This window comes from Grus americana, chromosome 1, assembly GCF_028858705.1.
Source record: "Grus americana isolate bGruAme1 chromosome 1, bGruAme1.mat, whole genome shotgun sequence".
NCBI classification, from domain to species: Eukaryota; Metazoa; Chordata; class Aves; order Gruiformes; family Gruidae; genus Grus; species Grus americana.
The window spans coordinates 93,065,590-93,090,064 of NC_072852.1; the positions used below are offsets into that span (position 1 = coordinate 93,065,590).

At 53.0% G+C, this 24,475-nt stretch overlaps 1 protein-coding gene across 4 annotated transcripts in view; it reads right to left on the reverse strand.

Annotated features, from left to right (window-relative positions):
• BOC (BOC cell adhesion associated, oncogene regulated) overlaps positions 1–24,475 on the reverse strand; it is a 58,541-nt gene that overhangs the window by 2,670 nt on the left and 31,396 nt on the right. Inside the window, exons 2-17 of one of the 4 annotated variants that reach the window (XM_054813092.1) lie at positions 22,899–23,072; positions 22,232–22,510; positions 13,665–13,811; positions 12,936–13,079; positions 12,240–12,533; positions 11,142–11,414; positions 10,149–10,447; positions 7,226–7,385; positions 6,194–6,304; positions 4,769–4,975; positions 3,765–3,946; positions 2,709–2,814; positions 2,391–2,513; positions 1,523–1,744; positions 869–1,095; positions 193–272 (exon numbers count right to left, since the gene is read on the reverse strand). In XM_054813092.1, coding sequence (XP_054669067.1) covers positions 193–272; positions 869–1,095; positions 1,523–1,744; positions 2,391–2,513; positions 2,709–2,814; positions 3,765–3,946; positions 4,769–4,975; positions 6,194–6,304; positions 7,226–7,385; positions 10,149–10,447; positions 11,142–11,414; positions 12,240–12,533; positions 12,936–13,079; positions 13,665–13,811; positions 22,232–22,510; positions 22,899–22,983 — 2,939 coding nt within the window. In that variant the 5' untranslated portion in view covers positions 22,984–23,072. Of the gene's footprint in view, positions 1–192; positions 273–868; positions 1,096–1,522; positions 1,745–2,390; positions 2,514–2,708; positions 2,815–3,764; positions 3,947–4,768; positions 4,976–6,193; positions 6,305–7,219; positions 7,389–10,148; positions 10,448–11,141; positions 11,415–12,239; positions 12,534–12,935; positions 13,080–13,664; positions 13,812–22,231; positions 22,511–22,898; positions 23,073–24,475 lie in introns of all 4 variants that reach the window. The other 3 variants (XM_054813090.1, XM_054813089.1, XM_054813091.1) reach the window with 3 other exon arrangements.

Here is a 24,475-nt window from a genome sequence, read left to right on the forward strand (position 1 = left end):
CTCCCTCAAACCATAAAAGGAATGAGCTGTACAAAGAGAATTTAGACCAAGAAGGCCTAGTGCTGGAGCACAGATTTGTTTCCCAAGTGAATTGGGACAGATGGGAGCGTGCTGAGGGTGAGCTTTTGTGAGCATGTAGTCTTGTGAGCCCTATGGGATCGTTCCACCCTCCCTCCATAAGCCAGGACTAACCTGGAGGGCTGGTAGTCTTGCTGGGCGTTCCCATTCTGCAGCACTCTCGCCTGCAGCAAGGCATTCGTCTCCTCGTGTGACTGGAAGGAGAGAGAAGGAATCTCAGCAGAGCAATGCCACTGAGCAGCATTAAGAGGCAGGTGCTGACCCGGGAGCCGGAGCCGTGGGGCAGACTGGTGAAGTTCTTGCAGCAGAAGGCAGAGAAAGCTGAAACTGTTTCTTTTGCTACAGAGGACAGAGCAGAACTGAGCACGGAAAAACTCACTTCACGCTTACTGGTGAATGAATGGGGGATGATAACCCATTTATAGTCTCAGCTGTGGCGCTGCCTTGGCCTGTGTTACTACTTCCTGAGTCCTCAACACTGCCAGTCCCTGTGACCTTTGCTCAGGAGAAAGAGGAACCATTCCCATAAAAGTAGCCCTTGCTCACTGCCTCCTCCATACATGGAGCCACTGCCCCAAGAAACCACCGCGTCACCAGTGTTTTGGACACCTTCCTGTTCCTCCCATGTCTCAGACGCCACTGCAAAGGGGAAATCTCTTTTAAGAAGGAGCCAGTCTTGCCACTTCTACATGCTGCAAAGGGCAGCACCAGGCATGTCTGGAGAAGTCCTCTCACCACAACCATGGCCTCCAGCTCATGTCAAACCAACTGTTAGTTTCAGCAAACTCACCTGTGGCACTTCATCTGGACTGTAATCTCGGGGCTTGGTGCTTGCATAGCCCACTCCCGCAGAGGGACAGATGCCATTCAGATGTGCCCCGTTGGCATAGGGCTGCCCATTAACAAAGGGATGTCCATTGGCACGAGGAGCAGAGATGCCCCTCAGAGGCACCATGGTGTACTGGCAGGATGATACCAGCAGCCCAGCTCCTGGGAAGCCCATGTCGATGGTTTGCTCTGCAGATGGAAGAAAAAAGAAGTCTGAGGCCAAAAGCAGAGGCAAAGCTGAGGTTCTTGAAGTGAGCTGCCAGCAGGGATAGCAGTAGGCTGTCCTATCAGGCAGCTAGTTTGGCACCCAAAGCACCCTTGGAGACAAATGGTGGAAAGGGGCCCTATGTAAAGGCAAAGGGAGTGCCCCTTTCCTCCTGTTCTAGTCCCAGGGTTCCTTCCCAACAAGGTAAGCAGGACAAAGGACAAATGGTGGCCTTTGTCTTTCTGGGGTTCCACAGGACATTTAGGACTTACCCTCTGCCCACCCTCTCCCTGCTTTCAAGAATGTGCAGCCCTCACATTTTGGGTGTTTGACCCAACTACACTCAGGGTCAGATCTAACCCACAGGGCAGAGCAGATCTTGTAAATCAGCCCTCAGGAAAGAACCCTTACTCTGCTTGGACCAGGCTCTCCAAAGGCAAAAGGGGATGAAGGCCACGATGAGGAGTACAATAGAGCCCAGCACAACGCCTACTATCAAGTATGGCAAGTCGCTGGACCGGGCCACCATGGCTCCTGTCCCCAGGCCACTGTGCCCACCACTGAGTGGGGGATGCTGCTGGGGGGGCACTGTTGAGGGTGGAAGACGACCTGGCAGACCAAGAGACTTCCGAGCTGTGAAGGGAAAAGAGAGAGAGCGCGTTAGACACAGACACGGCAGATGGAAGAGCAGCATGCTCCAGGGATGTCAGCATTGCTGTGGAGTGGTGGCTTTAAAGAAGTGCTCCTGGATGCCAGAAGATGTCCTAGGCTGATGCATATTGCAGTACAGACCAGGTCTCTGTGCTTGGCTTACAGATCTGCCAGGCTCTTGGGCTGCTAAAGCAAAGGAAAAAGGAAAAATGGCTTCTCCAAAGCACTCACTTGGACTTAATGCTGTTCCTGTCATGATAGTGCAGCTGCTTGGAAGAAAGCATGGGACCTGCTTATGGCCAAACACAGAGTTTGGAACAGCAAGGGCATGTTAGCCCTTCTGGTTCCAGTCACCATCTATGTGATCCTTAGGAAAACAAAACGTAACTACTACTCTGAGGGAAACAGTGATGGACTCTGCACAAGGGGCCTGTGAGTACTGGTATGGGTATATACACGTACTGAGCAACAGCATCAACAAACCTACGCCTCTTCTCCCTAGTGCTGCCCCCATCTCCTTGCCTGAGCTTGCACGACGCACCGTCAGGCAGGTATGGTACCTGCCTTGCTGTGCTCCGACAGCTGCAGGCAGGGAAGGCAGCAGGCTGCACCCTGCAAAGCTGGTTACCTTTGGTTTCACAGATCATCACGTTGCTGAACTCGCTTTCACCACCCTCGTTGAAGCACTGCATCTTAATGTCATACGAAGTCTCTGGCTGCAGGTGGCTGATGGAGTGCCAGTACCGATCTCCTGAGGAGGGAACACACACAGTGCCGTTAGCTTCCTCGGGGAACATGCAGCTGGCTCATCTCTGCAGCAGTGCTAGGTAAAGCAGGCCTGCGCAGCAGCAGTAGCAGCTGCCTTTTGTGCTCAGGGGGCTCCTTCTGGCCAAGTACTTTTCCAGGAGGAACCAGCAGCTGGGACCAGTCTCCCAGTATCTCCTACCTTCCACCACATCCTTCTTGTAGTCGCTGTCATTGTCGCTGTCAGTGGGGCGGTAGTAGATGTAAAAACCATGGATGGGAGTATTGTTGTTGCTCGCTGGGATATACTGCAGAGAACAGGAGAGCAGAAATTAGCAGAGATGGCTGTGCTTCATATTGTACTAAGTGAGGAGCAGGGGGATCTTCCTTGCACTGCCACTGGTTTGCACAGTAAGGGCTTCCTTCCAAAAGCTCAGTGCTATTTTATACTCTCACATCTTGCTTCTCTCAGGTACCAGACAAGCCATGAATCTGGTCCTGTCAACTGAAGCATCCTGTTCTGTGCTCCCTCCCAGCAGCCACAGCCAATGCTGCAGCGAAAAAAATTCCTCAGCAACAGTGACTCAGCTGGGCAAGGACAAGCGCTCCTTTTAACCTTGACTCCGTTTTTGCCATGAACCAGTGACTGTAGGACTCTCGTGTTTCTGAAGACAGCTCTGTTCCTCCCCCACCCAGGGCAGTACTGTCCCAGCTCCATGTGTTCTTCCCATCTTTCACCCAGTATTTTATCAGCTACTGTTTGTTTTTAAATGAACCGCAGTGCCCATCCTGCTGTGCAGCAATTTCTGGATAGAAGCAGCCGAGAGAGAGAAGAGGGCGATGTATCCCTCTGAATAAGCTCTAAGCTGTTGGAAACACTCGGATCTGGGCTTGTGATCCAAAAGGTCTAGCCCCCTCCTAAAATCCTCTGGAGTGGACTGCTGTAAATGATTATCAGCACTTAGGACTGCCACCCAGCAAGTGAGAGTGAAGGACATTTCTGCTGGAAGCTACTGGGACAGACAGAAGTGCTAATGGATTCCAAGAATTTGGCCAGAAGAGCAAGCAGCCACCCCACGTGTTGTTGAACTGTGCTTGTGGAACAAAACGGTCAAGACCCTGAGGTTATCTGCTGAGATCCATCTGCGCTGGTGACGGGCTCCACTGCAGTAACCTGGAAGACGTGTAAGCTGGGCAAAGTAGCACCCACACACCTGCTTCCTGCACATTCAGAGATCTCCACCCCTACAAACCTTACCATCCACTTCAGCATGATGGTGGTCTCATTGATGGCATCTGTGAAGGTGATGTATGGCCCGGCCACAGGGCGCTCGTAGACTCGGTTGCTGTACCCAGACACCACATACGGCCGAGATGCTGCACTGGGCTCGCTCTCTCCCAGGATGTTCAGTGCCCGAACACGGAATTTATAGGACACGCCTAGGGAAAAAATGGGAAATAAAATAGTTGTAGAGATTGGAGTCTTCCAAGACTTCTACTGTCAGCACAGGCCTGAGCGTGGAGAGGGACTACATGTTCTCCAGAAGACAGAGAACCTACGCAGACATTTTGATCAAAGTACAAACACTGAATGGCCAGATTTCAGCCATGTACTAGATAGACCCTGCTTTTATTTGCCTTCCCCAATTCCTGTCTGGATAGTCTAGAGTGCATGTAGTAGTTCTGGAAGGTGTGTGGGTGGATTCATTGATGCCTGAAAGGACGTCCTGACCTGAAAGCAGGTATGGGAAGGTGTCCTTCCTCTACCACATAGAAATTAGGTACATAAATGTCAGTTAAAAGCTCAAAGTCTAAATAATTTTTACCCAAACATAGTTTCTCTGGTTTTTAAGCTGGAGTAGATATGTTGCCCTTTTAAACTGTCCAGCTCAGTGATGCCATCTTTTCTCATGTGAAGTGCAATGGGAACTGTGTGTCCACCTGTCTTGCCTGTGGCAAGAAAGTTCTGTCCTATCTAGTAAATGGCAAAACCAAATGACTCTTGTAACTATATCCTGTAATACAGAAAAGCATGTGCAAGCCTCCCTGAGGGAGGTCAAATCTATGTGGGTCTTTGCAGCTGGAGAAACTGGAGAAGCATCTGCAGCTTTTCCCCGTGCATCTAAGGCTGGAGCTGGGGAGGCTTTGTTTTGCTCGCACATGCCGGGGCTAAGCGTGACGTGACAGAAGGCTAAGCATCCTACAGGGACTGCACAGCTTTCCTACACGCCTTCAGGAGCAGGGAGGAGAACACCTGCCTACCTTTCTCCAGGCCTGGGATTTCCACAGAGAGGCGGGAGGGAGGAATGTCACTGGTGGCCAGGACCCAGTCTCCCAACTTCTTCAGTTTCTTATATTCCACGCGGAAAGACTGGATAGGGAACCCGCCATTCCCACGGGGGATCCAGGTCACGTACACAGATGTCTCTGATGCCATGGAGATGGTTGGACGGTCCGGTGCTTCTGGAGCTGCAAGGAGCACAGAAGGACAACAGCACGTGAAACACATTCCTCTCACCCTGTCTGAGGTGAGCTAGAGGATCCTCTAGCTCAGAGGTATGTGGGTGAAGGGCTACCTGCATTGCACCCACCCACATGCTCTCTAAGTCCTGAATACTCTCTTCTGTCTCTTCAGTGGAGTTGACACCCCCAAATCCTCACTCCTTTCAGTTTGTGCCCTGCCAACATCTTTTACTCCTGCTTGCATCTTGCTCCTTTTCCATTTCCAACTTAAGCAGGGTAAGACAAGGTTTGAGGAGTGTACACCCATCATGGGAGAGAGAGCAGTGAGAAGTATGGATGCAGGGCTGGAGACAGAGCAAAAGGCCTGGCTGATGTGGAAGTGGTGAGCAGAGGGAGATTGACACTGGAGACAGAGGAGTGTAAGATGAAAACCAGAGAGACTGAGGAGAACCAGCTGAGGAGAAAACAGAGAAAAGTTCTGAACAGTAAAAATGTAATTTGGTAGGAAAACAATCAAAAGATGGGAGGGAAAGAGATTAACTGAGCTGCAGAGATGGAAGAAAAGGCAACACATGAATGAGAGTGGGGGACTGAAGGAGGGGACTTCACAGAAAGGGTAAGGATTGAAGAAGAGAATTTCACAGAAAGGGTAACAGCACTGGTGAATAATAATAATGGCAGACACAGGGTGGGAAACAAGCAATTACATTAAGCAGGCAGGAACTGATGTTTCTCCAGTGTGGCAAAATACCCACATGGAGCACTCTCTGCCCCTAGAAAGGGCACTAACTGCCCCTTGTCAGGGCTTGGCTGAGAGAGGAGGATGCCAGTACCTGCAGGGACTTGGTTCCCCTTTCTCCCTCAGATTCCCCCAGCACCCACTGGTGCATGGGAGCTTGTTGGTCCTGCGCGGCAGGGCTTTCTGAACCCTCCATGTGACACTCAGCAAGAGACAGAGCATTTCTCACAAGTCCTGGCATTAATGGTGGGGACAGGCAGTAGGATCAGCCTGCTCTCCTAAGACAGACTTTCTGCCGAGTGCAGTCGCAGGGGTGTCCGAGAAGGACCTCTCCTCGTCAGGAGCTGGAGACCACCCATCCAGCGTTGCAGAGTCTTGCTTTACCCCGCAGAGACTTCAACCCCAGCACGGCCTGGCCACTGCCACCCACAAGAGATCCAGCACCCCTCGCCCTCCCTCCTTGCCCAGTTCAGGGAGGGTCTTACGGGACAGACGGCTGTTGTCGGACTGGTTACTGCTCTGAGTGCTCGTGCCTGGGTCATCCCTCTGGATTTGCTGCTCTTTGCTGGCAACAATCTCTGGTTTTGGGCGCCGGCCTGTGCAGATGGGACAGATGACATCAGTGACACAGAGACGCAGCTCGGAGTTAATTTTTGCTGTGATGAGCAAAGAAAATATTCCCAGCCCCAATGCCGAGGTAAGGACTCTCTGGACTCAAATGACCCTAGGGGTTCAAAGTGCTCAACCTGCAGGCAGGAACTAAAGCTAAAGAGGCAGGTTTGTTAAAATGTTAACAGGTCCCCCTCATACTTAATTTTCAAAAACTTTAATTGGTTTTCTTGAAAATGTTGCTAGATTACTGCCTGAGAAGGTAATAATTAGCACAAGAGAGGGGCCTGAGGGGAGATGTGAGCAAGCCCACCACCGTGGGGAGGGTTGCTACAAAGGGAATGCCATTCCCCACACCTGCCGAAGACATGAAAAGCAGCCAAGGGATGGGGGGACTTAGCGTAGACATTTGGAATGTCCTTTTAATGGCAAAGACAGCTCGGCACCAAGCAGACTGCATGGGAAGGCTTGGAGTTTCCTTTAGTGCAGGACAAGCTTTTAAGGACAGATTAGACAGACACCTGTCGGAACAACCCCCACAGGCTCATCCTGTCTCCAGGCAGAGGATGGATTAAACGACCTCTTGACATCCCTGCCAGACCTATTTTCCACGGTTCTGCAGGTGTCCAACTAAGACACCAAGGGAGGGACTTACTCCAACCCAGGCAGAGGGGAAAACCTGATTTTCTCCATCCTGTGTCAGTCCCACCCTCCACTTTCCCTTCTGACAGGGTCAATCTAAGCTGAGGGCAGATGGGTTTCCAGAGCAGAAACAGCCCCTTAAGGGTTGGTTTGTTTGTTTTTTTCCCATAAGGCTGGTGCCTGTGCCTCAGGGCTGTGGCAGGACATCTCAGAGGGGCCCTCCCCTGACTCAGAGCAAAACACCCAGGGAAAGGTTTGACCTTTACCAGTCCGGAAGGTCACCATGGCCGTCTGTCCCTCGCCAGCACAGTTGTGAGCGGCCATCTCCACCTCGTAGAGGCTCCCAGGGTCCAGCCTGGTGAGGGTCAGGCGGTGCTGTGAAGCTGGGACGTCCCTCACTGCCCAGCTGTCCGAGGTGTTGGTGACCTGCTGAGAGACCAATGCAGGCATTGCAAAGCTGGGGGCAGGCTGGGCTTCTCACCTGCACTGAGCTCAGTAACCTCCCTGTCAGGTTGTGTATCAGCCAGGCTACCTTCCCTGCCCGGAGGCCAGCTCCCTGACTGCAAAGGAGGGAGATGTTTCCAGCCTGATTTTGCAAAGCCGAAGGATTCAGGTATCAGCAGGACAAGTCACCAAGCACCAGGGTGTTTTCTTGACCCCAGAGGTTCATTCAGCCCCAGTCTGTCCGCGGGTCCCCTCTGATACCGCTGCCCCTCAACACAGGTAAAGCTCTGAGCAGGCATGCCCACAAAGGGCAGCATTAAGCAGAGGCTGGAGCTGCTTTAGGAGCCAAATCTCTCCTGCAGCCCAGCTGCTGAGCTGCTCATTTAGATGCTGGCCACTTACCCACATACCACTTTGGTCATCTATATCTAAATCATTTCACTAATGGATTTTTATCCAGTTTTATCCAGCCTCTTTGCTGGCACTTTCTGGCTGAAATGAGGAACCATAACGTTCGAGCACAGGTTTCTGCAGGGAAAAGACCGTGTATGGCCGTGGCCCCCAGAAAGGCTTGGAAACACAGTTCATTTTTTGGTGATGCCCCGATGCACCATGTGGAGGGGGAGGGAAGGCTGGGACCTTCTTCCTTCTCCTCAGCTGCAAGGATAATATTTTTGCAGGCAAACAGGCAGGACACTGAAGTGACCCGGTGCCAAAAGGAGCATTAGTAATGCAGGCAATGCAACAAAACGGAAATGCCAAGACTCTGTCGTATCATTCATCTTCTCCAAGTGTTTGACACTGACTGATTAATGCCTGCCTCGTTTTATTTTTATTCCTGAGCCCGCGGAGTTGTGAGGCCAGAGAGGGGAGCCCTAAAGACTGCTAATATCCAGGAAAGAAAAAGAGAAATTCTTAAGAAACAAAGGTACCGGCTGCGTGGCATCTGACTGCTTGCAGGCTGCTGAGATTTTAGGGGCAGTGTAAGAGCAGGGGGAAATTAAAAAAAAAAAGAGACATCCGCAGATATTTTCCAGAGGAGCAGGAGACCCTTGCACAGTACAAATGTAAGCCTCCTGTCAGTAGGTTTTACTTATAACCATATTTCACACAAAGAGCCTTTTCTTTTGTTGCTGAATTGATTCCTTCCCTCTCTGCACACATGCTTTTCCAGTCAGAGATGTCAAAACCAGATCATTATATAACTTGATCCTAAGGATCTCTGATAGAAAGAAACTCTTTCTAAACAAGTTTAAGGGTTATTGGGACTAATTCCTTTCCACGCAATCCTTAAGCATCCCAAGAAAGAGTCTCCAGCTGAGAATTTGGACTACACTGAAAACATATTACTGCAAACTGCGGTGACCCACGGTGACCTCCACTGCCCTACAGCCCCTTCCAGGTGAAGTGCTGAAAAACAAATAAAATATGGACAAACTCCAGCCTGCAAGTTAAGATTGCATGCAGAATTGGTAGTTACATGATACACCACTGGGGGACAAATCTCTTCTTGGCAGACAACGAGAGCCAATAATCTGGTGAGGCTTTTGGCATCTTTTGGTTTTTATTTAAGCCTGTCCTATTGTATTCTTGTGTTGGCATCTTCTGCCTTTGCTTTAAAGGGCTCTTTAAAGAGATGCTTAGCTGAAACCCTCAGCTTAAGTTTTTGTTTAGAAAGAAATCAGGGATGTGTAGGGATTATAACAGCCTCCTATTATACCATATTTTCACAAAATCAAACAATTCCAGGAAAATAGATACATACACTCACATACAATCAAAAACAGTGCCTTGCAGTGGCTGGGAATTCACAACATGCCAGATCTGGAATGTACTCAAACCTCAAAGCAAAACCTGCCTCTCTACTGCAACTCCTTGACTCCCCAAAGGAAATACAAGCAGCAAACAGATACATTCAAGCCCTTCTTTCCCCACTTATTCCCAGCAAAATGGGAAAATTTGCTCTACACCTCAAAAGCAGAATTTGTACCTCAACAGCGCTTCGCTATTTAGAGAAACCGCTGGGCTACAGCTCTGCCTGTGGTGCTGAGAAGCACCGCAGAGGGCAGGAGCCCTCGGGCTCAAGCAGGGCTCAGCAGCGCACCCTGCGCTCACGCTGTGCCACCAGCCAAAAGACATGCTCAATAGTGCATTGCCTTTCAGCTTCCAGAATAAAACTGGTGCCTGAGGGCCTTCCCAGAGGATTTAGCATGGCTATGCCGGCTCTCTGCCGGCTCCTCACAGTCACTGAGCGTGGGTGCTTCAGTGCGGCTGAGCAGGGCAGGTACATGCAGCAGAGACAGGCAGAGTGTCCCACAGCCCGAGGCTTTCAAGGCAGATGTGTCCCCGTGGCTTGTGCCAAGACAAAAGCGTTGCAGAGCAAGTCACTGTGCAATCTGCCCTCAGGACTTCCTACTTGTGTAAGCACACAACTGGGGACTGGAAGCTCTTCAGACTGGAAATACATGTGTGTGCATACACCCCCCTACGTACTTAGGCAGACAGGCACTGCTATGGGCTCTTCTTGGACAGCCTGACAAACCTCCTCTCACAGCCTGTAACGTGTGACACCTCAACAGGCTGAGGCTGCAGCTGAGGAGGTCCCACCAACCAGCACCACCAGTGATCGATGGGTGCCCCTGCCCCAACGCACCTGCTCATGAGGTGTGAAAACATGCACTGAGGTCACCAGCCCACCTGTTGAATGGGCAGAGGAAAGACAGGAGCAGGGTGAAACAGCAATACCTTGCGATGCTTCACCACATAGTAGAGGATGGGGGCTCTGCTGTCAGGCCGGGGTCTCCACACCAGATCGTAGCTGTCTGTCTTGGATGTCCGGGGAGAGCTGAGGATGATGGGGGCCTCGGCTGGAGACACCAGCTCCCTGTTGGCTGCACACTGTGGAGATGCTGCCAGCAGGGTCGTCCCAGGCTTTGGCAGTCCAGCTTTATCCAGGGGCAGCTTTAAGGCACTGTCCCTGGAAGGTGGTGTTGGAGGCTGAGCCGAGCCCAGCTGGGCATCTCGCCCAGGGTTGAGTGTAGCTCCTGAAAGACAAGGTGTTGAGGCAGGGTAAATGCCCATCCCATTCTACAGTGAAGGCAGAGCTGTGAGCCCCTTGAACCTCTCAGAAGACTGGCGCTATGCACCCATTGCAGCACAGGTACCTTAGAGGTATCAGGTCCCAGGCAGCGCTGCCTGCTGTGCCACTCAAAAAGGTGTTGGCAACAATCTCTCCTTCTCGCACTATAAACCTAACTCACTTCACCAGGGCCTCTCCAAGAACAAGCCTTGGCCACATGGGGCTTCCTCCCTCTCTGAAGCCCCTCTTACCATGGAAAAGTTCAGCAAGGTCCAAGGAATCAGGTGGTACTTCTACCCCAGGTGTATCCACCCACACCCGCGTTTATGCTTTTGCTCAGCGCAAGCTTGGAGGCAGAGCTGAGTAAGCCATAGGGCAAGGCGCTACACCCAGATGTCCTATGCCTCTCATGTAGAGATAGCTCAAGTATGCACACGCGGCACTGCACTTAGAAGCAAAACCGCTAACATCTGTTCCTACAGGGAGATACGGAGTCAAAAAAGCACTCGAAGTGCAGGGTAAAAGGGAGGGAAGAGCGAGGCAGCTCGAACACAAGCGGGAGGGTTACGCACCAACTTTCTTCTCCTGCTGCCCCTGCTCTTTCCCTGTGTGTTAGGCTCTGGGATTGAACGGTCACGAGCTTGGAGAGAGGGACTCACCTGGCCGGGCTGTCCTCAGTTGCACCATGGCTTGCGCACTGCCGACCTCGTTCTCTGCCATGCACTGGTATATGCCGTCATCCTCGGGCCCCACGCTGACCAGCCGCAGCGCTCTGCGGGAGAGCCGGAGCCGGTGGCTTGCAGAGAGGGGGACGGCGTTGCGCAGCCACATGACGGAGGGCTGGGGGTTCCCTCGCACCTCGCAGGTGAACTTGGCGCTCTGGCCCCAGGGAATGATCTGCTGGGACAGCTCCATGGTGACCTCTGGGGGCTCTGTGCGAGGAAAAGACACGGCTGCTGAGTGTCACTTGGCAGGGAGCATGGCAAGGTCACGGCTTTGCACCTTCCTCTCTGGCAGGGACGAGGGCAGAGTGATGGATCCTTACCCTACCCCCAAGTCCCACCCCCTTGTGGGGGCCTGCAGGGGTCTGCTTCATTGCGCCTCCCCTTCAGCATCCACAGGGACCTCAGGGAGAGCTGGCCCAAGGCCACCTGCCCCTCTCAGATAACAGCAGCCACCTACAAGACCCGTTTTTCTGAGCTGAAAGGCTGCTCTGCGAAGACCACGCTTGTGCCAAAGCAACACATTGGCACCTGGATGAAATGCAATCCAATAAGACATAGGCTTAGCTTCCCTAACGCTTGTGAGAAGGGGAAGGATGCATGGTAGAAATATCTAAGGTGTAGTATCCCTTACATTTCCCACCCCACAGAGATCTTCCCTACAGAACAGAGCAAACAGCAAGTCACTCTGATGTCTTTCCTATCCTAATGCTAAATATGTCTAAGCAGCAGCCAGTCCTCCAAGAGAGTGGAGAGTTAGAGCAAACCCAGTGCCACAAATGACAAGAGAAGAGCTTCTGCATGGGAATGGAGGATCCATCATCTCCAGCTCATGGTGGGAGCCAGGAAGGAGGAACTACCACCCTCAAGGAAGAATTCATCCCATCTCCTAGAAACTGGAACCACAAGCAGGGGTTTGCCTTACATTGTGGTCCATCCAGGGAGAGGAAGAGTACAGTAGCACTAGTATTTTCCCCTGAAAGCAGTTGAGAAACTCCAAGTCCCTCCTGAAACAAGGACTACAGCAGCACTCACCAAACACCTGCACATTGTAGAAGATGAATGCGGCTCCAGCCTCCCCAACCCCATTGTCAGCCGTGCAGCTGTAGGTGCCTGAGTCCTCCTCACTCGTGGGGTCAATCAGGAGGTTGCTGAGCAGGAAGCGCGTCTTGTTGTACGCGGAGACGCTAGAGCCGTCTTTGGCCCAGGTGACCCGTGGTGGGGGGATCCCGCTGGCCACACACTCCAGGATGAGGCTTTGGCCCTTGGTGACAATGATGGTCTGAGCTTCGGGGGGGTAGATTATCCGGGCTGCCTCTGCTGTGGAGCCTGGTGAGGAGGAAGGAGATGGGTGAGAAGGAAGGTGGCCGGTGGAAAAGCACTCTGTGCAGGGTGCAGGTAGGGGTTACGGTAGGGCTAGCGCTGCTCCCCTGCGCTGTGGGGATAAATGGCAAGGCAGGCCTAGAGGGAAATTCCTTAAGAGGTGCGTGCACACAGCAAGCAGTCTTGCCAAAGGGCTAGGGGCCTTTGTTCGCCCATCACCAAGAACAAATCCTGAGGAGGTACGGCAATCCCAGGGTTGGAGACACATACCCCAGGAGCAGCCCTTGGTGTCTTCTGCTGGAAAGGAGTTTTTCCGCACACAGAAAACCAGCTGCAATAGCAGTGATACGTGCTCCCAGGGCTAGAAACACTATGAAGAAGATGGGCAGTGAAGGGAGACAGGCTTACGTCTCACACGGAGCCTCTCACTGGAGACTGAGGTTTTCACCTCCTGCGTCACAGGGTTGTAGGCAGCGCATTTGTAAGTCCCCTCATCCTCTTGGCTGGCATTGACGATCTGAAGGTTCCCGGATGGCATGATAAGGTAATTGTCTGTAGAGAGAGAAGAGGAGGTGGCACATGGTCACAAGATATGCTCCTGCCCACCCTCCTGGAAGACATGCAGTGCCCTAAAGAAAAGGTGGACAGCTAGGAAGGGAAAAAACAATGCAGTAACACCGACTTCTTTTGGTTCAAATATCAGGGGGAGCAATGATGGAAGGAACAGAGCCTCAGGTGAAGCGAGCTTGTCCCAGGTACATGCAGCAGGTGGAGTGAAACTGCGAAACTCAGATCCAAATTTTAAAAATTTCTAAAATTCAAAGTTGCCTTTATCCAGGCTGGGCTACAAGAATGCTTCACAGACACATGGAGATGCCCAATGAAGAGCAATGTTGTGCATCACCTAATTCTGCTTCCTCTTGCCTTACTGCAAGCTGGTGTTACACAGGGCTCCCCAGTCCCAGGCAGCAGGGACATCAAGGAGATGTGGCAGAGACCCTAAACTAACCTGTGCTCAGACTGGCTGCAAAGTGACAATGAGGAGGCAGCAGGCAGAGAAAGCTACAGTTGCTAGGGAAGGGTAAAACTGAGGGCCCTGGGAGGGGACCAAGCGGGACAGACCCCCGTGGCACTCACCTCGGGAGGCCTCTAGCCACTCCTGCTTCACGCTGTAGCGGACCTGAGCCTTGGGGTGACTTTCGGGCAGGTCACAGGCAATCACGGCTGTGTTCCCTTCATCCACCTCGATCACGTGCTGGCCATCGAACTTGAAATCTTTGAGATCTGTAGAGAGAGCGAACGACGGGGCATCTCAGTGGCTGGCTCTGCACCTCAGTGTCAGCTCATCCTCTCCCTGTGAGCCCAGGGCTGTTCATTGCAGTGGTGGCAGAGGACCGCTCCATCCCCAGCAGCTAGGGAAACTGGCCTGGCTTCAGAGCTTTATTTTTTTTTTTTCTCCTCCTCCTTCCTACAAAATGGATAACTTAAAACACAGCTTCTGGAGAAACCGCCTGCTCCATGGCTGAGAAACAGGGTGAGAAAAATTCTGGCCTAAGAGTAAAAAATGAGCCAACTTAATGCAGCACTGAAGGGTGGCCAAAAACGGTCCCTCTGCCACCTGCTATTTCAAATACGGCTGCCATCCTGCTACCAAGAAGCTAACTTTGTAGTCGTAACTCAGGGAGCCCAGCCTGCTTCAAGGGTGTACAGACACAGTGGAAGAAGGTGTGTGGATGCTGGACGCTCCCAGAGCTGCCCTGAGCTCCTCCGGCACCTAAGCAACTGGCATCTCCGCTCCAGGCACTCTTGCTCCCATCAAATATCTCACAGTTGAAGGCCGGTTAACCATGACGCTTCATGTGTGCCCAAGCAGTGGCCACACCTCAGGGACTTGCAAGAACAACCAGCTCCTCATATACATGGCACAGCTGCCCCCTCCCTAAAACAGCCATGAAAACGCCCTGTCCCAGCACGTGTCCCCTACCAGGCTGTGACAGGGGTTGCTCCCCTGGCGGGGCCAATGCGGGCAGCAGGATTGGCAGCACAGGGGCAGGGGAAAAGGGACGCTTGACCTTTCATTTTCTTTTTCCTGTTTTTCAAAGCAGGAGCAGAGGACTGCAGTGAAACCCCGTGGATCTGGCAGGGCAAGGAGCACACCAGTCCAGCCCTGCCAAGCTTCCTGGAGATGATACTGGTCCTCTCCCTCCCTGGGCATGATGGCAAATCTTTCCGGGGCGGTGCAAGCCCAAAGCTTGCTTTGGTCAGCCTGTGCTAGGAGGGAGAGAGTTTTGCGCCAGGAAAAAAGTCCCGCACAGGCATTTTTACAGTGCCGTGCACCAGCCCAGGCGACCACTAGTGACAACTGTACATCCCACGGCTGGTCACAAGTCACGACGTTGCATCAAGGCTCAAGCTGGCCCATCTTCCCTGGGACCCAGTGCTAACACGTCTCCCAAGCGGCACGCCACTAAATCCAGACGAGATCGCACTCCCTTTTCAAAACCCCACGCTAAGGCAGCGCGTCGCATCCATCGCCACGGCACGGCGTGGCCACACACTGTCAGCAGCTCCCTCACTCCTCAAAACCCATCCTGGGACATGGTACCCGCGACCTCGGGCAGTTTGGAGAGCTGGGGAGAGGGGGGAGCAGGAGGGCTGGCGGCGGGCGGACGGCAGGCAGCCTCCCTTGGCAGCCCCAACCAGCAGAAAAATGTGTTTTTGTTCTCTGGGAAATGCAGCAGCTCTCCAAGAGCAAAAGACAACTCTGGCTCCAAGCTTCTCCCACCCACAGTCATGGAAAAGTGACATGAAATTTCTCAAGCAGACTTTCTGATTAAAGCAAGATCCTTTATGGAGTTTAAATAAAAACCAGCTCTCTTGGCAAGGCGGCGAGAAAGCCTCCCCAAGTGCGGCACAGAGGGGCTGCCGGGCGGCTGCCGGGGGAGCCAGCGTTCCCGGGCCCAGATCTGAGGGAAGGGGAGGAGGTTGAAAAGGGGAGGTTTTGCAATGTCATAAAAATGATTTGCAGCGAACATGCTTAATACTTCTGGAATTTCTTGGCATCATTCAATTAAAAAAATAATAATAAAAAGAAGGAATACGGGTGAACTTCAGAAATGTGATTAATCCTTTAAGACAAGCCGAGGAGGGGAGCCATGTTTCCACTGGGTATTAAAGCCAGATGAAGGTTAACTCTTAACTTGTGAAAAGCTGGCAGCGCCTCGCGCTCCTCCAACAACGAAAGTTACTGCTGGGGAGGGGAAGGGTGCGGGATATTTTCTCCTCTTTGCTTTTATATTTGATCAAGGAATAAAACAGTGAGAGCCACAGAAATGGAAAGAGGTGGAGAAGAGGCGAGAGCCCAGTGTCTGCCTGCCCACATCACGCATATTTCTCCGATCAACAAAATATAAACGAGCATCAGGAAAATTAATGTGCGCCTTGGTGGTCTGGATTCATCACAGCCAAATTAAGATTTTGGAGCCAAGGCATAGGCTCCAGCAATGCTGGCAGGGATCTGCACACACACACACGTGCGTGCACGCACGCAGACCCCAAAGAGGAGAAGGGGCCCAGGAGCCTGGAGGAATAGCAGACCCATGGCCCCAGTACAGCAGAGCCCAGCGGGGAGCACCATGCTCTCGGAGATGGAAAATGATGTCCTCGTGCCGGGAGACCCCCAGGACAACCTTGGGCTGGGCAGACGTGGAGGTCCCTCACGTGCAGCCCCCCAGACAGCAGCTCTGCCCCACAGTGTCACAGCTGCGAGTGCTGCAGCACCATGGGGGGAAGCGGGACCCCTGGCTCTTCCTGCTTTCCCCTCCCAGTCCCGGTCTTGGGGGACAAGGGACAAAGCTGTGGACAGAGGGGGCAAGGATGGAGGAAGGGGATCCTGGGGTGGCTGGGGGACCAAGAACTGGGCACCATCGGAGGAGTGGAGCGAAACGGGTAGGGGAGAGGGGAAAATCATCAGGTGGGCACCAGGACAAACTATTTTCCAATACGCAAGTGTCAAAGCTTCCTGCCAAACTACTCCCCTAAATTCCTGCTCCTCCACAGCAAACAAGACTGTTTTATTTGCCAGTGGGTTTTGACCATGGGCAGTCTCAACCGCCCTGCTCCCTGCTGGTACGGGCACATACAGCCATCCATTAACGCTGATGGGTCGGCTGGAGCTGGCAAGGGGTAGTTGGGGGCACCACCAGCCCCCGTGGTGGGGGCACCCTCTGTGCGTGGGACGAGTCCCCGCTTCACACACCCCTTTGCACTTGGCCCCACTGCGGCAAACCGAAGGCTGCCACGCTGGGCTAGGACACACAGTTTCGCCCTGGGGGCTTCAAATGAGCCCCCCGAGATGTGGGGAGCCATGCATGCCTCCCCACACCAGGCAGTGCAGAGAGGGGCGGAGGAGAGGGTCAGTGCCGGGGGTGTGCAGCGCTCACCCCTTCAGCTGCCCAGCCAGCGGCAGCTGTGCCCCACGTCTAACATGCAATTTGCACCCTGGGTCTAACTCCCGCTGCAGCTGGGAGAAACCACATCCCTCTCCACTGGCTGGGTTTTCCTTTTCATATGGCAGCACCTGACGTGCCAGCCCATGTCCTTGTCCTTAAAAGACACGCTTGATCACAGGGAAGCAGTAAGTCCTCATCCACCAGCCACCGGCCAGGAGGTGCTGTGGACAGACAGACAGAGCACTGCCAATCCCAGCCGTGCTGGGATAACAGGGCTTAATTTTTTTCCTTTTTTTTTTTCCTGCTTTTTCCTCCTTTTTTTGGTTTAGAAGGGAGCACAAGCAAAGGCCAGCACTTGTGTCCATCTGTGCCCCGCTCCGAGGCGCGACAGGGCGAGCCGGGGCACAGGGAGGGTCAGCCCTGCGGCCAGTTGTGCCGCTGTCATCCAGGAGGGAAACCAGCTGAATCCCAGGGCTGGGGGCCAAGCAATGAGGCAAGCGAGACAGACCAGATTAAATGAATGGGAGACCATAAATAACTTCAGAGAAGCAGCAGTAGTAAATAAAATGCCGGCCCTCAAGGTGAAAGTCTTCCCCGCTGTAGGGAAGGATGAGGGAGGGAAGAGGGACCCCGAAAGGCAATGGACAGGGACGAGGGTCCCCCAGCCCAGGGGCAGGCACCCTCCACTAATCCCCCCTCAGCTGCCAGAGCAGCTCAGGGTTATGGCTCTCACTCCCCATCTGGTCAGAGCCACAAGAGCCTGGGCACCACTGCTGTCCCCACCAGCCTCCTCCCGCCCCGAGGGGACAGGCACAGACCCCCGGCCTCCCGCCTGCTCATGCACCGCCAAGTGCATTCCCCCTGCTGTGCCCCACTCCCCTATGTTGTCCTGGGCCCGTTGCACAGCACTCATGCCACAGCTTCACCGTCTCAAGCAACACCACCTGTGTTTTCCTTCTCTCCCCTCCTCACGCCACCTCTGCCCCCGGGGCCAGAGCCCCCTGTGTCTGCTCAGCAAACGCTTTTCCATCACCAGTCTTCCCCTTCCTTCCCTCCCTCCCTCCCACCACTGCCTCCGGGGAGCCATCAGAGGAGAGGCCCAGGCAGAGGAAAATGAATGGGGCTGTCTTCAGAAAGCAGCTGCAAATTCCTGGGGGATGCCCAGCCCGACCCTGGCGCAGGGTCACTGCCCACGAGTGCCTCGCGCTGAGGCCCGGCTTCTCCCACGTGCTGCCGCAAAGCCGAGGGCCGCCCTCGCCGGCAGCACCAACAGAGGACCACGGGGCAACGAGCCTCCCTTGTCCCACAGTGTCCCCGGAACACAGGCATCCCGCACTCCTCTCATCCTTGGCTGCAGCAGATACACTGGAATGGGTGGAGTCCCCTTTGCTGCACCCCTCACCTATTTTTTTGTTTTATTTTTTAAATGTCACATCTATCCAGGTCAGACTTGCTGCTGTGCTCACTGCACTGATTTTCCAGGCACACAGCTGAATGCCGGGAGTTGCACGGCTTTTGCCACCTCTGCCCGCTGGCTTTGCTCCAGCCTCACGCTTCAGCTGCCCTGTGAGCTCCACCAAAGGCTCTTGACCTTCCGAGCCCTTTGCTGCTGCAGGACCAGCCCACAGCACCATGTTCGTGTCCCTGGTGGATTTATCTGGCCCCACCAGAGCCCTCTGCAGCCATACCTTTTTCATACAGCACCTCCAGTCAGGAGAGGGGCTGGAGTAGGGCTTCTGGCATGATGGCAAATTTGCCACCTGGAAGCAGGCAAAGAAAATACCTTTCTCTTCCTTGCAGCTCTCAGTCATATGAAGACTTAGGGCCTGGCTTGGAAAACCAGAAATACATCTGTCTCATCCATTCAAGCCGTCCCGGACTCCAGCCCATCACTGTTGGGCTGAAGGGCTGCCTCGGGGCCAGGCAGGGCTGATCTTGCGTAGCCTGGCCAGGCCAGCAGTGATCAGCAGGTATCTATCTGCGCCGATGTGCCACAGGCCGCCAAAGTTGAGCACGGGATCACAGAGCACCAGGTCAGCTCTAAGCGGACTCAAAAGCGCCCAAGTAATGCCTGAAGTGCTCCTCCTTTTGTTTCTTTAAAAAAAAAAACTTCCCCTTTCTGCAAATCCCTCCTCCCTCCACCCCTCGGCTATACAATAGCTATTTTATCTCCGCTGGAGAAATTAAATGCTAGTTTCAACCAGCCCTCTGAGACAGGGAGAGCAGAGACAGACTTGGCATCACTGTGACACAGACGTGAGAAGGGGGTATCGGTCCCAAGGCTATGCTGTGGCTGCCAGCACGGCAGCGATGGTTATCTGCTTGCTGACTGTCAGCAAAGCACAAGGATGCCCTAAGGAACTGCGCATGCACAGCCTGGGGCATTCAAGGGTGTCTCCTCCAAAGGAGGTGAAGGAGTGGAAATAGCCTAAAAGTTGGCCAGATGATGTTACCTACACCCCTTGAAACCTAGCAAGACACTTTTCCCAATGACTCCAGGTCCTATTCCAAAATAAACCTAAACCTTGAAAACCTTTCCACACACAACCCCCACCACTGCTTTCATTCACGTTCTAGTTTCTCCCTCCCCCTGCCTCCCCAAAATAATTTTTGGATGGGGCTAAGCCTTGCAAGAGGGCTTTCTTTCAGCCAAGCAGGTGATCTGGAAGACATATATCAACTGCAAAGCTGACCTGCCAGGGGCTTCCCTCTCCACCCCCAGGACCATGGTCCCCACTGAACCAGCTCAGAGAGGAAGTCTGGAGCAGGAGCGAGAGCCTGTGGCATATCTGCTACCATAGCTTTCAAACTCAGTCCCACCACAGATCGGTGCCCCCTGTTATTTCAGACCACTGCAAAGCCACTGTTGCAAGCAGCGTCCAGCTCATGAACATGAAACCGGTTATTTGAACCCCTCTCCCTTCTACACCTTCAGCCCTATGTCTTTCTTGGGCTGCCCTCTCTCTCTCTTCACTCATTGACTGCCAGGTCTTCCCCACCCGGGGGCCCTCCATCACCCAAGGCTGTCCGGGTGCGTGGGACACGGCCTCTGCCATACCCAGTTCCCCTCGAGGAGGTGACCCGTGCAGCGCAGCACAGGGGCACTCCATGATGGTTTAGTTGTTTGTTCAAGCAAGCTCTGGCTCCAGTTTTGTGAGCTCCACTGAATGGTGCTCCTGACCTCCCCGCGGCAGTAGTGCCTTTGCCATGGCATGGATCACCGCAATGGGCAAGTCCTCCTTTTTTGCACCCCATCTCCAGTTGCAATCTGCTGGCTGAAGGTGATTTGGCTCCTGGAGAGGGCTGAGGAACTACTCAGTTGTAGCTTTGATTTGTCCTGAGGGACACAGTGGGACCTTCTGGTGGTCTAGAACCTGTCTCCTGTCCACCAGTGATGCTAGACCAAAGCAGATCGATAGGTCAAACAGCCATGCTTTGTCCCAGGAGACAGAGCTGGTGGTGGTGGGTTGGGGTGAGGGGAAAAAAGAAAAGGGGATCAGCCTAAGAAGGAACCAGTCAGGCTGAGGAGCTGTGCACACCCTGCTCTCCTAAATGCAAACCATGCCCTTGGTAATCCCATCCACCTCTCCCCTCCTCTCCTTCCCTCTATCAGGCCACCAGCGCACACAGCCCCCTTTCTGCTCTGGAATGTGTTCTCCGAAACTTAATCTCAGCCCAGGGCTCAGGCCAAATCCCCTGACAGATTCAGCCTCGTGACAACCCCCTCCCACACCGCTTCAGAGCTCAGCAACTCTCCCCTTGCTTTCCCTCGCCTCCTCCTCCCACCCAGCCTGGCCTAAACATTTCACTCCTGATTAATGTATCAGTGACAAGCCAATAGCTCTTGGCTTTAAAGCAAAGCCAGCCCCCACTTTGCACAAACATCTTCACTTCTTCATTTTCTTAAGACTTAGCCCCAGACTCCCCCTTGCTGGGAAGATGAAGCCCTTTCCACACCTGGGGGCCGTCACTGCCAGGGGATGGCGGTCTCCTCTGCACGCACTTGCTCCACCAAAAACTGCATGGGTCTCGGAGAAGATCAGACTCTCCATTGCCTAAACAAGGGAGGTCCACAGAGACCCCCCATCTCCAAGCAGGCATGGACTGCCCTTTCTCAGATACATCCAAATCCAGCACTTTCTCACATTTGAGTGTAACATCTAGACCAAAACCAGGCACCTGTAAGAGAAGTTCCCTGCTGTAAGACATCCCCTCCCACGCACTCGTCTCCTTGGTCTGTCACCAGTGCCAGAGGGCAGCAGTGAGGAGCACTCTGAGCTCAGAGATAGGAGCAAAGTCCCTCGCTCAGAGCTGTGGCTCAGAGACAAAGTGGGTCCTCACTGCCATGCCACTGCAACCTTGTAGGAAGAGGACAAAGCTCTGGTGAAGGGAAGCATGCCCTCCCTGAACCATCAGCAGTGGTAATGAATACAGCCTCCTGCCCCCTAAAAACAGAAACCTCGTTACAACTGCTTTTAGATACTCCGCTCTCTGGTATCCACCTCCTGCCGACTTCCACACCTACCTTACCAAATGAGGACAGTGCAGCCTCTGCCTTCAACATCATGCAACTGTTCCCCAACGAGCCGCTCTCCCACCTTGTATTTTGGCAAGGCATCTTCCCAACGGCACACAGAGAGCCACCAGCCACTTAATGCAGGTGCTCGGGAGCGCCTCCTCATCACAACCGAACTTTCCTTACTGTGAGCGTGAGGGATGGTACTGTGGCTACGATGAATCCAGGGGTAACACAAAAATGTGCCGGTCCCATCACAGCACAAGCAGGGCAAGGGACTTGGCTTTCTGTGGGTCAGGAAGGCAGGAAAACCTAGCACACACTGACCGAGTGCTGGCAGTAGCCTTGCAGCAGCCCAGGCAGTGGCTTGGCCATCAGCACCAGCAGGTACTTTCTGGTAACCTCAATCAAGAACTCAGCAACCATATGAGGCAACATGACAGCCAGGGAACCAACCAGGCACACAAACCCCGTCACTCAGGTATTTCCTGCTCTTCATGGGAAAAACGGTCACTGCAGGACACGTCTGCAGCCTACCATGCAGGGCAACTGCTTGCGTCATGGTTGGGCTACAAGAGGACAGTCAGTCCATGATCAAAAATGCTACAAAGTGGCCTAAGCCAAATGAGCCCTCCCTTGATGTCTGCGTGAACAAGTGAGCGTGGATAAGCCTCTCAAGGATGCGTGTGTGATGGCCCGGGCAACGCAGGGGATGGCAGAGGACTAAAGCTACTCACTAGCTAACGTGACCACTGCGGGGACACTGGCAATGACTCCTTCAGGCACACGAGCAATGCACTGGTATCGCCCCACGGTGTGGTTGTTGAGAGCCGCGATGAGGAGTTTCCCTCGCTCAATGTGGATACCCAGCACCTCGTCCGATCCAGCCAGCTCCTTCCCATTCAGTCTCCAGGTGAGGTTCACTCTGGGGGGGTCCACTACACACCCCAGGCTAACTGGGCCCCCAAGCTTTTGGACAATAGAGGAAGGTTGCACAGTGACCTGCAGAGATTCACCTGCATAGAGGGAAAGAAATGGGAATAAGAAAGTTCTGTGAGACTCAGCAAAAGAAAAGACAGAGGAAAAAAAACTGTAATGCTGGTACATTTTGCGTTCCGCATTGCTTCAGCTTGTGCTGCACCTTCCCGTTAGCTACACACCCACCCTAGTAGTTGGAGATGCACCCTAGGCCCATTTCTTCTTGGCACCACTAGACAGAGATGTCCAACTCCAACTGTATCCCCTTCTCCTCTCAAGGAGTGTTTGAATCCAGACCTTTGGTCAAGGCTATCAAGGAAGCAGCAGAGAGAGAAAACCACTATGTACTTGAGACGGGGTTATGCTAATTAACCTCAAGGCAAAACATAAATGAAATAGAACAAATGGGTAAGAACAGAAACTCACTCAGTTTGGCAAAGCAGCTAGCGGCTGCGAGGATGAGGCAAGGGATGGGGGGCAGGGGTCTCTTCTTTCCACGTGTCATTGCCATCCCATGCGGTGTGTCCTGGGGCAGAGGTGCCCAGGGAAGGGTCCCATAAGCTGCCTCAGGGGATGCAGTGGAGGTGTGGCAGCAGATTCCTGTGGATGACAAGAGACACAATGGATGAAACCTTCAGACTTCCCACTGCTTTCCAGCCCTCCCTGGCTTCCCTAACAACATCCTTAAACTTCCAGGGACTCACAAAGCTGGTGGCCTGAGGAGGCTACAGACACTGATGCAAGCACTTCTCTCCTCCAGCCTCTCCCCCGAGCACAGTCATGAGTCTCCCAAGACATCCCATCCTCAGCCCTTGGTAAAAAACTACATGTATGCACACTGACACATGCTCAGTCCCCTTCCTTGTTTCAGATTTGGTGCAGTGAATGCCCGTACTGTGCCAGCAATGCACACCGGGCAATTTTCAGAAGCAAAACCCAAACATTCCCAACAAAGTGTCATTGGAGATATTTGCCAAGTGTTGCTGCCACTTCCTGGCCCTGCCTGGAATATATTCTAGCTTGAACACAAAAATAAATGAGTAGGTACAAATCCCGAGCTATATGAAAACAGAGGTGAGTCCACAGTTTCAGAGTCTCTTCCGGAGACACTGGCTGTGCTGCCACTGGGCAGACCTATATGTCAATCTAGATGGGACTCCTTAGGAGATGTAAAAGTTTCTCAGAGCATTTCTGCAAGGAAGTGGAGGGTACACTTTTTCAGAAGAAAAGAAATGGCCAGTTCTAAATTTGTTTAAATTCAGTGCAGTGAGCTGAGGGCAGATTCCGCTAATTTGGCATAATACACCTTTGTTCTAAACTAAGAGACACAATCTATGGAAAGATTTCAGATTAACTGTTCTGCCGGAAACACACTGCCTATTTTGAGTTGAACTACTCCATCTGGACAAACTGCCAGGTTCATATTCAAAAGCATCAACAATCTCCAAAAAACTTGAAGCCCACGGCCACCCGTCACAAGCCAGGATGCTGTGAAGGGCTGCACACCGCAGCAGCTGTTTTAGAGAGACTGTCATGAACGAACGCTAAAGCAGACAAATCAGGGGGATTAAAGATCTAAGTGGCTACACCAAGAGACACCTCAGATGTCAGACTGAACTGAGCTTCAGCCAAGGGCAAAGGGCTGAAGTCAAGAAGATACTTCCCTGTACGGACATTGTAATGCAGCTACAGGATTTTGAGCTCCCTCCAGCTGCAGCATGAAGATGACGACCTGTGAGTCTCAAAGGCATTTCAGAATTGCTCCTGTAGCATGTCCACATTGGCAGGGGAGAACCCCAAGACCAAACCAACCATAGCAGTCAGCCCAAACAGCAGTATATTGCCCGCTACCCCTGCAGATTCACAATTAACCACAACCACCATCCTCAAGAGCACCTGGACTCTGCAGAGCAGCATTTCCTACTTCCACCATGGTCACTGCTCAAGCCATCACCTGTTTGAACATGTCCTTTCCAAACTCAACTCAGTCAAAAAGAGGGGAC